The following is a 15,105-nucleotide window of genomic DNA, read 5'->3' as shown; positions in this document are numbered from 1 at the left end:
TATAAATTTTAAAATCCAAGCCCTTCCCACCTGACAACTTCCATTTTAATTGTTTTACAAGCCATAGGTTTCCTCAAATGGCCCTTCTCTCTTACCTGTAAGTCCTCCCTCTAACCATTTCTTACATTCAGAACTCCTTCTCTGTCAACATTTCGCCATCTCACTTGACTTCAAAAATTGTGTCTTCTACAAAGCTGTCAATGTAGAAACACCAGTAGTGGTGATCTATTTAGTACTTAGTGTACTTGACTCTTGGTGGGTTTCCAATAAATGCTGGTTTATTTATTAAATGCTGGTTATTTAATAAATATTTTTATTTTTTATAAAAAGCATTTATTTAATAAATGCTGGTTAGTGTGGCCAATGAGAGAAAGAAAAGGAAAGGCAGAGAGATGTTCAGTGGAGATTTTCTTAAAGGAGGGCTAAGGATTCGTAAGAGCACTTGGTTCTCCTGAATAAGACTTGAGAGGCAAATGAGGAATTTTGAGCTCTATGTTTTGGGTACCATCGCTCCTTGTGGACAAGTCAACTTACTCCACCATCTCTTTCAGCTGCAGAGAGGAAATTAAAGCGTTGCCAATCATTTCAGGAGAGCTATGACACTGCTCTCTTCCAGTTACTTTTCATTGGCATCACCATCATTATAACCCTAATATTTACTGAGTATTTACTGTGTGCCAGGGGCTGTCATGATGCATTATATGCCCTCGCTGTTTTAACCCTCACAGCAGCTCTGTGAACTAGGTACCCCCTCTTTTTTCCATGAGAAATCTAGTTATGGAGTGTTTACTTGCTCGACTAACTAGTAAGCGATGGAGCCATGATTTAAACCCTCATTCTTACAGAATATTTTCCCAAAATACCAATCCATCGACTCTCTTCCCTATCTACAATTCTCTGATGCTTTCATATTGCATGTGAAAAGGAAAGTACAAACTCCCAATGACATTGGCAGGCCCTTCCAAATCTCTGTCCAATCTACTTTTCCATTCTCATCTTTCTTTAATCCCCCATCCCCTAACGTTTGTCCTATGTTTCACTCTGACAGAGCTGCTTACTTCACAGATATACCATTTCACACATCTGAGCCTTTGTTTCTGTCCCTACAGTGCTTTCCATTTGCTTCCTGGCAAACTTCTATTCATCCCTCAAGGTCCAGCTCAAATTCTCTATGCTGCATGCAAAGCATTCCAGAATTCCCTGGGCAGAGTTAGGAGCTTGGTACTCTGTGCTCCTTGGTATATATTTCTGCTGTAGTCTTTTCATACTGCTTACAATTATTTGCCTACATGCCTGCCTCTCTTACTTTAATACCAATTGTGTGACATGATATGGGAAGACAACATTTTTACAGAGACATGTATTTTTAAATATAGCCAAAATTAAAAATCTGTTTATTTAAAATGACATTGTTTCCTTTTTTTCCCCCCCTCAGCATAGGGCTACTTTCAAATTTGAACCAACAGATGAAGATAAAAGAAAGGTAAGCCTTGGTGGGGATGTGTGTGTGTGTGTGTGTGTGTGTGTGTGTGTGTGTGTGTGTGTATTTGTGTGTTTCATTCACGGACTTTCTAAACAGTGGACTTCTTTGCATCTGATGGTTATTTACTTTTCGATTTCCTTAAGTTTGTTTTTTAGGAACTCTGAGAAGAAAGACAAGTGCCAGGTTTAGTATGGATGACACACCACTCCCTCCTCCATCCCCAAAGAACCATTACACTTGGATAAATCAGGGCAGTGGGGAAGGCCTGAGCCTTCTCACCTCCAGAGATTGACTTCGTTTAGTGGCAGGACTGCAGGCTGCCCAAAATGCTTTGCTCAAGCTTGGCATTGGGTTAACTTTTGGGAAAACAGCTGTTAATCCTGCTGCTGCCCCTTAGCCACATGCTGTTCTCTGTGCGGAGTTATTTATGTTGTCAGCAATTGTCTAGGTCACTGAATTCATGGGCATAGAGGAAAATGGAGTCAAAAGATTCACCAATAGAGGGGTTTTAAGAGAGCCTCAGAGATACGACTGTGGAATGTTGTGTTTGCCTGTTGAGTTACCTATGGTTGCTTTACTTAGTTGGTTAGAGCATGATGCGAAAGGAGAGGCTCGCCAGTTTTATCTGTGTGTTTTGCTGGGCCCCATATAACTCTCTGGCCTCATAAATGTCAAGACCAGGTACAAAAGCATGGCTAAATTAGCGTAAACCTATCACTGCCGCTGGAAAAATTACTTAAACTTAGTGCTTTCCTGGTAGTGGTTTGATAATACCTTGAAATCATCCTTCTGTTCACCTCCACCCCCAACATTCTAATGTCTGCATCCTGCTTATTTTACCCCTTATGAGCTGTTCAGTCCATTCTCTCCTTCACCTCTGCCCTGACTCCAGCCTTCATCTGGACTACTGCACTGGTTTCCTAACGATTCTTTCTTTTTCCAGTTATGTGCCCTTCCAGTCCATTGTCCATAAATCTAGAGCAACAGGCTGATTGTGTCACTCCCAGCCTTTAAAACCCTCTAGTGACTTTTGCCTGTAAAGTAAAATTCAAGCTTTTAATGTGATGCTTAGTGACCTGATCTCTTCCTACTTCTGCCACTTCTCTCCCTTGTGTTTTATGCTTTAGCAATAGGAACTGTTTCCGGTTACATACATATCCCTTCTGTTTCTTGTTTTCTACCTTTGCACTTGTTGTTATCTACCTAGAATGCCCGTTCCTTCTTCTATATCTGTTCTCCTTTTCGCCTGGTTAACCCCATTCAGCTCCAGGAGCACCTCCTTCAGGAAGCCTCCTCTGGCATTCCTGTTAGGATGAGGTAGCCCTTTTCAACATTCCCATGCATTTCTATGTAGGTCTCTAACTCTGTGCTTATACCTTGTCTCTTAATTCTATATCTATGGCTCTCATTGTTAGACCCTGTGAACTCCCTGATGCCAGATACTGTTATTTATCTTTGTGTCCTCGACATCAAGGGTGCCTAGCACATAATAGGCACTCAGGAAGTATTTATGGAATGAGTGACATGGAGTGTAAACTTTGGAGGTTGAAGATTTAAATCTGATTTTCTTTTGCATTTGAACAGTGTAAATAAGACTAGAATGCCTTTAGAACATGGGTTCTCAACCAGTAAAGTGCTGTTTGGGGGACTTTTTTAAGATAGACCTGCTCAGGTCTATCCCCTTATCTACTGAGTCAGAATTTTGGGGGTGGGATCCAGGCATGTGTATTTTTATAAATGGTCTTCATGAAACAAGTAATCGCACATTTGGTGGGGGTGCAAAATAACACAGTTCCTGTGGAAGAGAAACTAGCAGTATCTACCAAAATTACAGGTGCGTTTTGCCTTTTGACCAAGCAGTGTCACTTTTAGAAATCTATCTTGTGGATAAACAGAACCCAAGTAAACAAAGTTATTCATTGAAGCCTTGTACATGATAGCACAAAATTGGGAACAACCAACTGTCCCGCAGCTAGGGAGTATTTGAAGAAACTAGGGTACATCTACATAATGGAATACTATGACATGGGAGAGGGTGAGAGACAGGCTAATGGGAGGCAGAGTTAAGTGAAAAAGAAAGAAACATGACGTTAACAAGAACGTGTTTTTTTAAATACGCATGATAGGTATTCAGGCTAGGTAGGCAGCTGCTGTTCATTTCGTTTAGTCGGGAGAATCCACACTATTGTACACCTGTAGATTCATGGTGCCTTGGGAATCTGACCCTAGAATCTTTGGTAGTGCTCTTACTGGTCGAATTAAGTACATTAAAACAGAGATTCCCCCACTCCATATGTTTCAGTTGAGGGAGAAAAATTTCCCACAGTTATTAATAAAGCATGTTTATTTCCTGTATGACAGTAGCAAAACCTAACATTTTCAAAGTATTGTCTTTTACTGCCTTTTAGCTCTTTGGAGACTAACTGTACTGGTGTTATTTTCAGCTATAATGTGCAGCAGATTTCTGCTTCCCGAGAGTTCTGATATAAACAAATGTCATTAGGGACCTAGCTAGGTAATCTTCATTAATGGAAAAACATTGACAAACAAAACCATTTCAGTCTCCAAGGGTTAAAACCACTAGTGACTCTTTTATTCCTAAGGCCCTAAAAAGGCTTTGAAATCTAAGTTCTCGATGTAGAAAGACATAGGATAGCAGGCATGTCTCCACATTAAACTCAGTCTGAAAATAAAAGGAACTCAGATTACTATCCAATTTGTTTTGCTACCCTAGTTCTTTTTTTTATCTTTCCTAAACATGTCTCTGGAGCCTTCTTTCAGGAGTTCCCTGGTAACCGCAGCACCCCTTTCTGTAAATTAAGGGTGCTGCCTCAGAAAACACCACCTTTCTTATGTAAAACCTTTGTGACAACTTAGAAACCAATGTAAGGGAACACAGCCTTTCAAAAAATAAAACTTAATTATGCTGATCTTTTTAGGAAATAGTTATAAATTAATGATCCATAGACCTAATCCATAACACTTACGTAGCGTTTTGCATTTTTACAAAGATTTGCTTTGCAACAGTAATGCACTAATGCTGTAAGTATGGCGACAATGTCACCATCCCTATTTTGTTGATAAGAAAACTGAGGATCATACTGATGATAACTTGCTAGCAATCACATAACTAGTAAGTGGTGGGAGCCTCAGAGAACAGATTTTCTGACTATTCTGTGCAGTTCCTTTGCTTCTCAGTGCTCTCACTCATTACCACTCGAGGTATATTTCAGGAGGTTTGAAGTTATGACTCAGTACCTTGTTTTATCCCTTCTTTCATACCTCGAACACGATTTAGGCAACCAGACTTAAATTGGAAGATAGCAAAGGAAATTACCAACTAAGAGTGCTTAACTTAAATTTTTCCGTATAAAGTCAAGTCAGATACAACTGCTAATGTTTGTGCATATATGCAAATAGTTCCAGGTGTATGTGGATCATTGTAGATTTGGATATAAGCACCTGTGCTTATTGAAGCATTTGCTTTACATCCTCTACCTAAATTGGTAGGCTGTGATTATCTCTCAGCCCATAAACAAATATATCATGCAAATATGTGGGATGGGAGGAGGTATGATGAATAATCTGAAAATTTACATCTTGAAGAAATGAAATCTCTTATATTGGTTTCTAAAACACAATTGATCAGAAGACCAATAAAGAGGACTACATAGCTGCAATAAATGTTGAAAAATACATGTCATAAAATAAGCAAAAGAATTACAGCTCTTTCACCTATTAGATAAGAATATAACTATCAAATGTGGAGAACTTCAGTTGTTAGATCTGAGATAAATCCTAGTGTATAGTAATTTTCCTCAAAAGAATAAAGTTAACAATAGCCAAATTTCAAGCATTTATTTTATTACCTTCAAACTCACATAGGTAAGCCTATATTTCCTTGAAGGCAGAGGGTAATAGCTGAGTTAAGAGGACAAGAACTCTGCTTTCTTCTCTTTGTATTTTCATCCCCCAACACTGCATGTGGCACCAAAATGGGCACCTACAAGAAACACCTGTTAAATGAATTAAGGGAACTTAGAGGTTGAGTGGAGGCCAGAATTCCTGTGATTTGGTACATGTTGTTTGGTGTTGAATTTGATATTCTCTTAACTATACAACAGAATCTGAAGCACATCTCATAATGTTGACTGAAAAAGCAGGATAAAAAAGTATTCATACAGTATGATCACAACCATGTAAAACTAATAAAAACTATACAAAAAAGAAAAATGACTACAAGAAAATTTACGAAATGGTGACTATCTGAATATTATTACTGTGGATGATATTTTTATTCCCCTTTCCTGTATTTTAAACTTTTACATTATAGATTATAATGATAGAAGACTATGATCATTACATATAACATATAACATATGTTACATATTTCTTTATAATAATGTGATTGGAGGTATAAGCAAAGACCAATACTTTTTAAAAAAAAATCATTTTCTCTAAAATTTAGCCTTTTTGATTATCTTACATATTCCTTTTAGAGGAGCATAAAAGTGTTATTAACACATTGTTTGCGGGAAACGAGTAAACTCGTCGTATAGAGAAAAATGCCTGCTTACAAAGTGTTAAGTTTAGAGATAGTATTAACTGTGGAGCCAGTTTATGGAGCGAAATAAATTTATATGAGCACAAAATTCCATTTTACCTTTTGAAATACATACATACATATATATATATTTTTTTTCCTTTTCTTTCTCTTCTTCACTTTCCCCGCCAGACTTGGCATATTAGTAGAGATCGCTGTAGTCCACAAATATTTTTTTCAGTAATTCCTGCATGCCAGGTCCTGTGTTAGGCTTTGGTTCCTAAGTTTGCTTATTTGCCTATGATGTTTGGTTTGGCACTTTCTCAGCTACAGGTGCATACTGAATTTACCATTGTGGACTATAGAAACTGCATTGGTAAATTTTCGTTTTAGATTATTCTCCCAAGGAAAATGCGGCAACATAGAAACATCAACCCTATACCTGCGGATCCATGCTTAGAAACTTAAGGCATGGATGTTTGTTCTGAAAGCTCGTTGTACTTATTTTAGTCATTTAAAATTGTTAAACTCCAATTTTCACTAAAACAAATGAGCTTTGTAATGCCTTGCAAATTTGACTCAAATTTTAATTGATGTCTTTACCTTAGGGAATACTTTGATACATGATGCAACTATAGAGCTATAGTTCTCATTTAGAAAACAGTAACTTTAAAGATAATCATTTGATTATATTGATCTCTTTAACACACACACACACACACACACACACACACACACACACTATCAAAAGCATCCTATACCTTTACTTTTTAAAGTTCCCATCCAGCTTGGATCTAGCATAAAAGCTGACTAGAAGGGCCGAATTATATCATAAGCCAGGATAAATGCCTCACAGTAGTTCAAAATGAAACAATTTAAACTTTATTCCAGACTCCATTTTTTATTTTAGATGTTTTGCAAAGGCATCAAAGGACTAAATATAGGGAGAAAGAACAGAATTGCTCTTCTGACTTAGTAAGCCATAGATGTGGCAGCCCGTGCATGGTCTTTGGATCACTTTTTAAGATTTCTGCCCGGGAATGATAAGAATACTTTCTCTGATTTGTACTTTAGAGTTGCAGATCCATTTTCTCATACAAAAAAACTCATCAAGAACTTCCACTTCCAGCCATGATAGTGTGAGGAGCTCTATGGATCTGCCCCGTAATGAAACTGGTGAAAGTTATTTTAAAAACAACCATTTCAAGTCTCTGGAACTAGTCCTAAGAGCATACAGTTAATGAAGAAACTCTTATTCAAGAAAAGTGAAAGTGTGGTCTTTGAACTGAGACCTGCTTCCACCCTTCCTCCCTCTCTGCTGAGCGACATGGAGACTTTCTTCCAAATTGATGCAACCAAGAGCACAGAGCTTCCTCCCTCTTCCGTCAGCTCACAGCTGGAGGGTTTCTTCCCAGTAGGGACAGGGTAAGCTCAGCATTTTTTTATTCTGCCTCATTTGCTGAGACTAAATTCTGAGTGAGTGCAGCTAAGAGGTGATGTCTTTTCACCTAGTGGGACAGAGGTGTGGTACCTTGGGTGTGGTACCATTGAGAATAGTGGGGCCCCAGTTGCCCTTGCCCCTGTTTCTGGGACACATTTTGCACCTTGGCAGAGGCAAGCTGAGGAGATCTGGCGCTGCTCCACCCCCAACCCCTCCAGTTGCTTTCTCAAAGGGGTGTTATGCCATTGTCTCTGCCCCCAGCATCAGAATCAGGGCTCAGAAATTTTGCCCAGAGGAGCAGGCAGACCTTATAACAGAGCTCTGAATGTCTCTCTAAAGGGATCAACTTCATTTGCAAACAGAGTGTGAAGTTCAGTACTGTGGGTGCAGGTTGTGGTGAAAGGCAGTTGGGAAGAGATTGACAGATTCACTGGAGATACAGGTAACCAGAAGGCTGGCTAGTTTGCTAGAGAGAAAGGGTGAAAGAGATAGCTGGGAGCAACCCTCCTGTGGTTAGAATAAATCTTAAATACTGACCTCAGGAACCATCCCCTCAAAGGAGCCCTAATAGAGTGTTTCAGTTTGTGGAGCTCTTTATGCCCCAGGATATTTTTGAAGACAATAGATTGATCAGTGGGCAGTTAGTGGAGCTTAAAAGGAGGGTATGGTCGGAGAAAGAGAAAGTCAAACAGAAGGAGCTTGCCAAAGCCACTGCCTTCGCAGGATGACTGTGGGCCACCCAAGGGCAAGCCCCCTTTCAGAGAGGGAAGGGGAGAATATGCTTCACTAAAATAATTCAGCCAGTCACTGAGCAAATACACTAGCAAATAACAATAGCGAGTCTCGGAGGGTAGGGGCATTACCCACTGTTACTATAATATATTATCTAAAATACCCAATTTCAAAGAGAGAGAGAGAGAGACATGCAAAGAAACAGGAAAGAATGACCCTATACACTTGGGGGAAAAGCAGGTAATGGAAACTGCCTGTGAGAATGACCAGATGTTGGATTTAACAGACAAAAACTTCAAAGTACCATTATATATATATATTCAGAGAACTAAAGGAAACCATGATTAAAGAAGTAATGTAAGGTTTGATGAAATGTCACATCAAATGGAGACTATCAATACAAAGATAGAAATTATTAGAAAAGAAGAACCAAACAGAAATTTTGGTGTTATAACGTACAATAACTGAAATAGGAATTCACTAAAGGAGCTCAACACTAGGTTTGAACTGGCAGAAGAAAGAATAAGCAAACTTAAAGATAGATCAATAGAGAGTATATAAGGTGAATAGAGAAAGAATAAAGAAAAAATTAAGAAAGCCTCAAAGAATTGTGGGACAACATTAATGTACCACCATATGCATAACCGGGAGTATTGGAAGAGAGAGAAAAAGGAGAAGAAAAAAATATTTGAAGAAATAATGGCAAAAAAATTGCCAGATATATTGGAAAACAACCTGCACATCCAGGAAGCTCAACAATATCTGAGTAGGATATACTCAAGGAGATCCAAAAACAGATACATCATAGTAAAAATGCTGAAAGCCAAAGATGAGAAAACCTTGAAAGAAGCTAAAGAAAATGACTGACCATTTACAAGCGAACTTCAATAAAATACACAGCTGTCTTCTCATCAGAAATGTAGGCCAGAAGCAGGATAACCTCTTCAAGGAGCTCAAAGAAAAAACCTCAACCAAGAATCCTGTATCCAGCAGAGCTATCTTTTAACAATGCAGGGAAAATAAAGAGATTATCAGATAAATGAAAAACTGAAAGAATTTCTTTCAGACCCACCTTATAAGAAATACTAAAAGTTTTTCAGACTGAAAACAAGTTGACTCCAAACAGCAATTTGAATCCACACAAAGAACACTGGTAGAGGTAATTATATGATTGTAAAAGATAATATAAATGCATATTTCTTTGTGTTTTAACTGATTTTAAAAATATTTCTATAAAACTATGGACAATTTATTGTTCAGCCAGTAACATATAGAAATGCAATGTATTTGTCAAAAACAGCACAAAGGTAGATGAGACCAAACTTATATTGGACTAAGGAAGTGACTCCAGATAGTAACTCAGATCCTCAAGAGCAAACCAAGAGAGCCAGAAATGATAAATAAGAAGGCTCATACAACGAAACTGGAAGTATATACTTGCTCTCCTTTTTCCTTCAGCATCTTTAAGAGACAAATTATATAAAGTAATTATTGTTATATATTATTGGATTTTCAGCATTTATAGATATATAACAATAATGCCACAAAAAGAAGAGAAAGGAATAATATATAGAAGTAATACTTAAATACCTCACAAGAATTAAGGTAATATAAATCTGGAGCTGATTGTGATAAGGTGTATATGCTAAGTAAACCCTAGAGCAGCGGTTCTCAACCTTCCTAATGCCGTGACCCCTTAATACAGTTCTTCATGTTGTGGTGACCCCCAACCATAAAATTATTTTCGCTGCTACTCTATAACTGTAATTTTGCTACTGTTATGAATCGTAATGTAATTATCTTTTTGTTTTCCGATGGTCTTAGGCGACCCCTGTGAAAGGGTCATTCGACCCCCAAAGGGGTCGCGACCCACCACAGGTTGAGAACCGCTGCCCTAGAGCAACAACTAGGAAGTAACTCAGTTTTGTAGAAAACTACAAAACACTGTTGAAAGAAATTAAAGATCTAAATAAATGGATTGGAAGACTTAGTATTGCTAAGATGGCTGCACTTAACATGCTGATCTACAGATTCAATGCAATACCTTTTAGGATCCTGGGTAGCTTCTTTGTAGAAATTGACAAGCCAATTCTGAGATTCATGTGGAATTTCACGGCATGAAGAATAGCCAGAACAGTCTTGAAAAGAACAAACTTGAACCCAGGATTCCCAACTTCACAACTTACTACGAAGCAACAATAATCAAGACAGTGTGGTACTGTCATGAGGATAGATAAATATAAATTATATACATATATATTCAATGGAATAGTATTGAGACTCCAGAAATAAACTCACATGTCTGTGATCAACTAATTTTTGACGAGGGCAACAAGACCATTCTATGGGGAAAGAATAGTCTTTTAACAAAGGGTATTGTGACCGCTAGATTGCCACGTATAAAAGAATGCAGTTGAACCTTACCTCACATAACATATAAAAATTAATTCAAAATGGATCAAACCCAAATGTAAAGCTAAAACCATAAAACCCTTAGAAGAAAAGATAGGGATAAATATTCATGGCTTGAGATTTGTCATTGGATTCCTAAATACCAAAAGTTGACGTTTGTGCTTCAAAGGCACCATCAGGAAAGTGAAAAGACAACCCACAGAATAAGAGACAATATTTGCAAATTATACTCTATATCTGATGAGAGACTTGTGTCTAGAATATATAAAGAACACAATAATAAAAAGACAACCTATTTTTAAAATGGACAAAGGATCTGAATAGACATTTTTCCAAAGAAGATATACAAATGGCCAAGAGACATATGAAAATATACTTGACACCGTTTGTCATCAGGAAAATGCAGATCAAAACCACAATGAGATACCAGTTCACACTCACTGGTGTGGCTAGACTCAAAAAGTCAGAAATTAACAAGTATTGGCAAGGATGTGGAAAAATTAGAACCCTCATCCATTATTGGTGGGCATGTAAAACGGTGCAGCCACTTTGAAAACAGCCTGGCAGTTTCTCAGAAGTTAAATAGAGTTACCCTATGACTTAGCAATTGCACTGCTATGTATCTACCCCAAAGAAATGAAGATAGATGTCCATGCAAAAACATGTATGTGAATATACACAGCATTATCTATAATAGCCAAAAAGTGGAAACAACCCCCAAAACTATCAACTTGTGAATGGATAAAATGTGTTATAGCCATACAATGGAGTATTATTCAGCCATAAAAAGAATAAAGTAACTGACAAGTGCTATTGCATGAATGAGCCTTAAAAACGAGCGAAGGAAGCCAGACACAAAGGCCACATCATGTTTGATTCCATTCATACAAAATGTCTAAAATAGGCAGATCTGCAGTGACAAAGTAGATTAGTGGTTGCCTGGGGGCGATAGAGAGAAGGGAGTGGGGAATTACTGCTAATGGGTATTGGGTTTCTTTCTGGGGTGATGAGAATGTTCTAAAATTAGATAGTGATAATGGTTGAACAAGTGTGAATATACTAAAAGCCAATGAATTGTACACTTTAACAGTGAACTATATGATATGTGAATTATATCTCAATAAAGGTATTAAATACCAGTAGGTAACATACACTACGTGCCCATTATCATTCCAAGCACTGAATGAATATTAACACTTTAATCCTCACAACAAGGCTATGAAGCAGGTGCTATTTTACAGATGAGAAATCTAAGGCACACTGAGAAATTACAGTAAGTCCTACTTAACGTCATCTGTATATTCTGTGACTTTAAGTGAAACGACATACAACAAAACCAATTTTGTCATAGGCCATTTGATATAAACAAGACTTCAGTTTCTGTGGCATCTCAGCATCTCCTCAACGTCATAATAAAATGACATTATTCAAGGAGGTGCTGTACTTGCCTCAACTCGTGTAATGGGAGGCCATGAGTCAAGCCTAAGCAGTCTGGCCCCACGTCCAATGTGCTACCCCACACTGCCACTCCTTAATAATTGAATTGACCTGTTGTATAGCATATGAATCGATCCTATTCATTTTCTTATTTTAGACATCCAAAATTTGAGACTTGATGTGGAACATAAACAGAGCTTTGACATTGAGCTAATTATCAGCATTGACAGGAAACAGAAGAGCATGCGTTGTAAGTGTAAGTGACTGGCCAGGATAACTAGTGAGGGTATCTAGTGTCAGCTGTCCCCCTAAGCAGTATAGGACTTGACCTGTAGGAGTTAGACTTGCTGAAGATTTTTTTTTTAGATTCCTCAGATTATTTTTTGGCTGAAAATGTAAGGCTTTTTTTTCCTCATCAGTCAGCTCTTTTCTTTCTTACAAAGTTTGATCATGTGCTAAGGAAAGTGGAGAACTTGTATGTCTTTGACTAATTAAAAACTCTTACGGACCTGAAAAGAGTTCTTGGCTGACCAGCCGTTTCGTGTTTCCAACTTCCCCTTTTATAGATGAAAAACAGAGGTTGACTTGCCCAACGTCACAATTGATGAGTGGAATTGCTGGGATTCAAACCACGCCCTCTGTCTCCTTTCTGCCTTCAGTGATTGTCTTTGCAGGGCTCCGCCTCGGGGAACTCACAGTGTAGTAAGGTACCCAGAATGTCTCCCAGCACAGTGGTCATTTCTCAGGTATCTCGCACCAAAGGTCATCACACCTGGCTCAGTACTTTCGGTAATGGGGAGCTCACAGCAGCCACTCTGCTGTTGGTAGCTCTCATTATTAGGAAGCTTGTACTGTATATGAACTCTAAATCTGGCCCTCCCGCTTTGCCCACGTCCCTCTCTGCCTTTTTCCACCATTTGGCTTGTCTTCCTGCTTCCTTTCTCTCATGTCATCACGATCGTTTTTTCCCTATTGCCCAATACTCACATCTATCAAGAAGCTTTCTCTGGCTAAGTTCCCTATAATTTATTCCTTCAGGTTTTTAATACACAGTTTAAGTTGCTACACGTTTACATTCCTTATTCATTTAACATATGTTCAATCTCCCTAATATTATAAATAACTGAAGTCATGTGCTTTTATTGCTCCTCAATCTAAAATAGACATCTTGTCAATTGTTTAGAATTTATTTCTTTTGAATACTTTGCATGTACTTGAATTTGAAATTGGCAGCATTTTGAGTCGTGTGTCCATATCAGGGCTATGTACACAAGTGCTCCGTAATGGATACTATAGACTCTAAATGATAACTATAGAATCCACAAAATTGATATAAAATTGCAATGTTATCAGTATATTTATAACATCAGCCCTTTCCTTTCTCAAGTGCCTTTGCCATTAAAAGACAAATACTGGTAAAAACTTCTAGCCATGTTGTGCTTGTATAGAGTGTGCCTGTTAATGTCTCCTGATCTGTTTGTCCATCAGGCCATGATGTAATATGCATTAGTCTCTATTCTATGCCAAGCACTATGCTAGGTATTTTTTTAATATATCATCTCATTTAATATTTATAAGCCCTAGATGTTTTCCCTATTTTTAGAGTTGAGGAAATGAGGCATAGTGTTTTCAAGAAATTGTCCAGGCTCATATAACCACAAGAAGCAAAGCTAGTGTTTGAACCCAGGTGCTTTCTTTACTTCAGTTGTAAGATGCCTCACACTACAATATGTTCTCTCAGATGCTATCTATATTAATTATAGTAACCTGTGAAATAGGGGTATTTCTTACACAGAAAATTTAGCTTCAGATTAAATAAATCAGTCCAGATCCAAGTGGAGAAAATAGTAGAACTAAGAACTAGAAAAAAAACCAAATAATCTGTTTCTTTGATTTTTCTGCCACACCATTCGTGTGTTACTGTGCCTTTGAAGACCTCTAAAATCTTACAATTGTCTCATTGAGACAGTTTAACTTCCCTTTAGTCCCTGTTCCTGGCTTAGTCTGCTTTGGCTACCATAACAAAATACCGAGACTGGGGGGCTTAAACAACAAAAATTTATTTTTCAGTTTTGGAGGCTGAGAAGTCCAAAATCAAGGTGTTGGTAAGGTCCATTCTGAGGTCTCTTCTCTTGGTTTGTACATGGCTGCCATCTCACTGTGTGCTGACATGATCTCCTCTCTGTGCAGAGTAGGTGGGGGAGAGCACGAGTGAGCTAGCTCTCTGGTGTGTCTTCTTATAAGGGCGCTAATCCCATTCGACTGAGGCCCCACTCATCACCTCACCTAACCGTAATCACCTCCCCAAAGCCCCATCTTCAAATACCATCACATTGGGGGGTAGGCCCTCAGCATATGAATTTAGGGGGGACACCAACATTGAGTCCATAATATCAGCTTACAATCAGAGCCCCAGACTACCTCTTATACATACCTGGGCTACCAGAACTGACAACAAGGGATTCAGAGACAGAGTAACTGATTCAGAGTGAATAGTTACATGGTGGAGGGTAGATGGCATTGGAAACAAAGTAAGAACATTCCCAAAAGACTGTATATAGGAAAGACTTTGATACACGGAAAAAAGGCAAAGGGGCTGTAGAAGTCAGTGGGACCAGGATCTATTATCAATCAGCCACCAAGATAGGAGGTATACATTGTGACACAATGTCCATCTTCCTGCCTCGTTAATATACTACATAATCCAACTGTAGCTTGTGCTAAGAATTCATTAAAGATTAAATGAGATAGTGTTTCCTTATTTGGTAAATTCTAATATGAAACAAATGATACTTCTGTATTTGCCAGTGTATTAAAATACTAAAATAAGTTTTGCGTAAGTAGAGGAGAAGGGCTTTCTGAAAAATAAAGACTTCTACTTAAGTAATAAGAGAAGCAGAGTTGTCTGATACTATATTTGAAGAGAAATACAAAGTTTTGACATGCTCATTTCTGCCCTCAGTCAAGAAAGGATGGGCAAAGGATTGGTTTTGGAAGCTTTCATTTACACCTAAGCTGTCTTTCCCATCTGTTAATGAACTCTTTTTTTTTTTTTTT

The 15,105-nt window shown here is 38.1% G+C and overlaps 1 protein-coding gene across 6 annotated transcripts in view; it reads left to right on the top strand.

Moving 5' to 3' along the window:
- RIC8B (RIC8 guanine nucleotide exchange factor B) overlaps positions 1 to 15,105 on the top strand; it is a 100,365-nt gene that overhangs the window by 6,933 nt on the left and 78,327 nt on the right. For all 6 annotated transcript variants that reach the window (XR_002124002.1, XR_002124001.1, XR_002124000.1 and 3 more), the window contains exon 2: positions 1,436 to 1,483. Coding sequence is in view for 3 of the 6 variants with exons in the window: in XM_019642609.1 (XP_019498154.1) it covers positions 1,436 to 1,483 (48 nt within the window). In the remaining 3 variants the exon portion in view is untranslated. The remainder of the gene's footprint in view (positions 1 to 1,435; positions 1,484 to 15,105) is intronic.

This window comes from Hipposideros armiger, unplaced genomic scaffold (assembly GCF_001890085.2).
Source record: "Hipposideros armiger isolate ML-2016 unplaced genomic scaffold, ASM189008v1 scaffold_71, whole genome shotgun sequence".
NCBI classification, from domain to species: Eukaryota; Metazoa; Chordata; class Mammalia; order Chiroptera; family Hipposideridae; genus Hipposideros; species Hipposideros armiger.
This window is presented reverse-complemented; position numbering and strand designations above follow the sequence as displayed.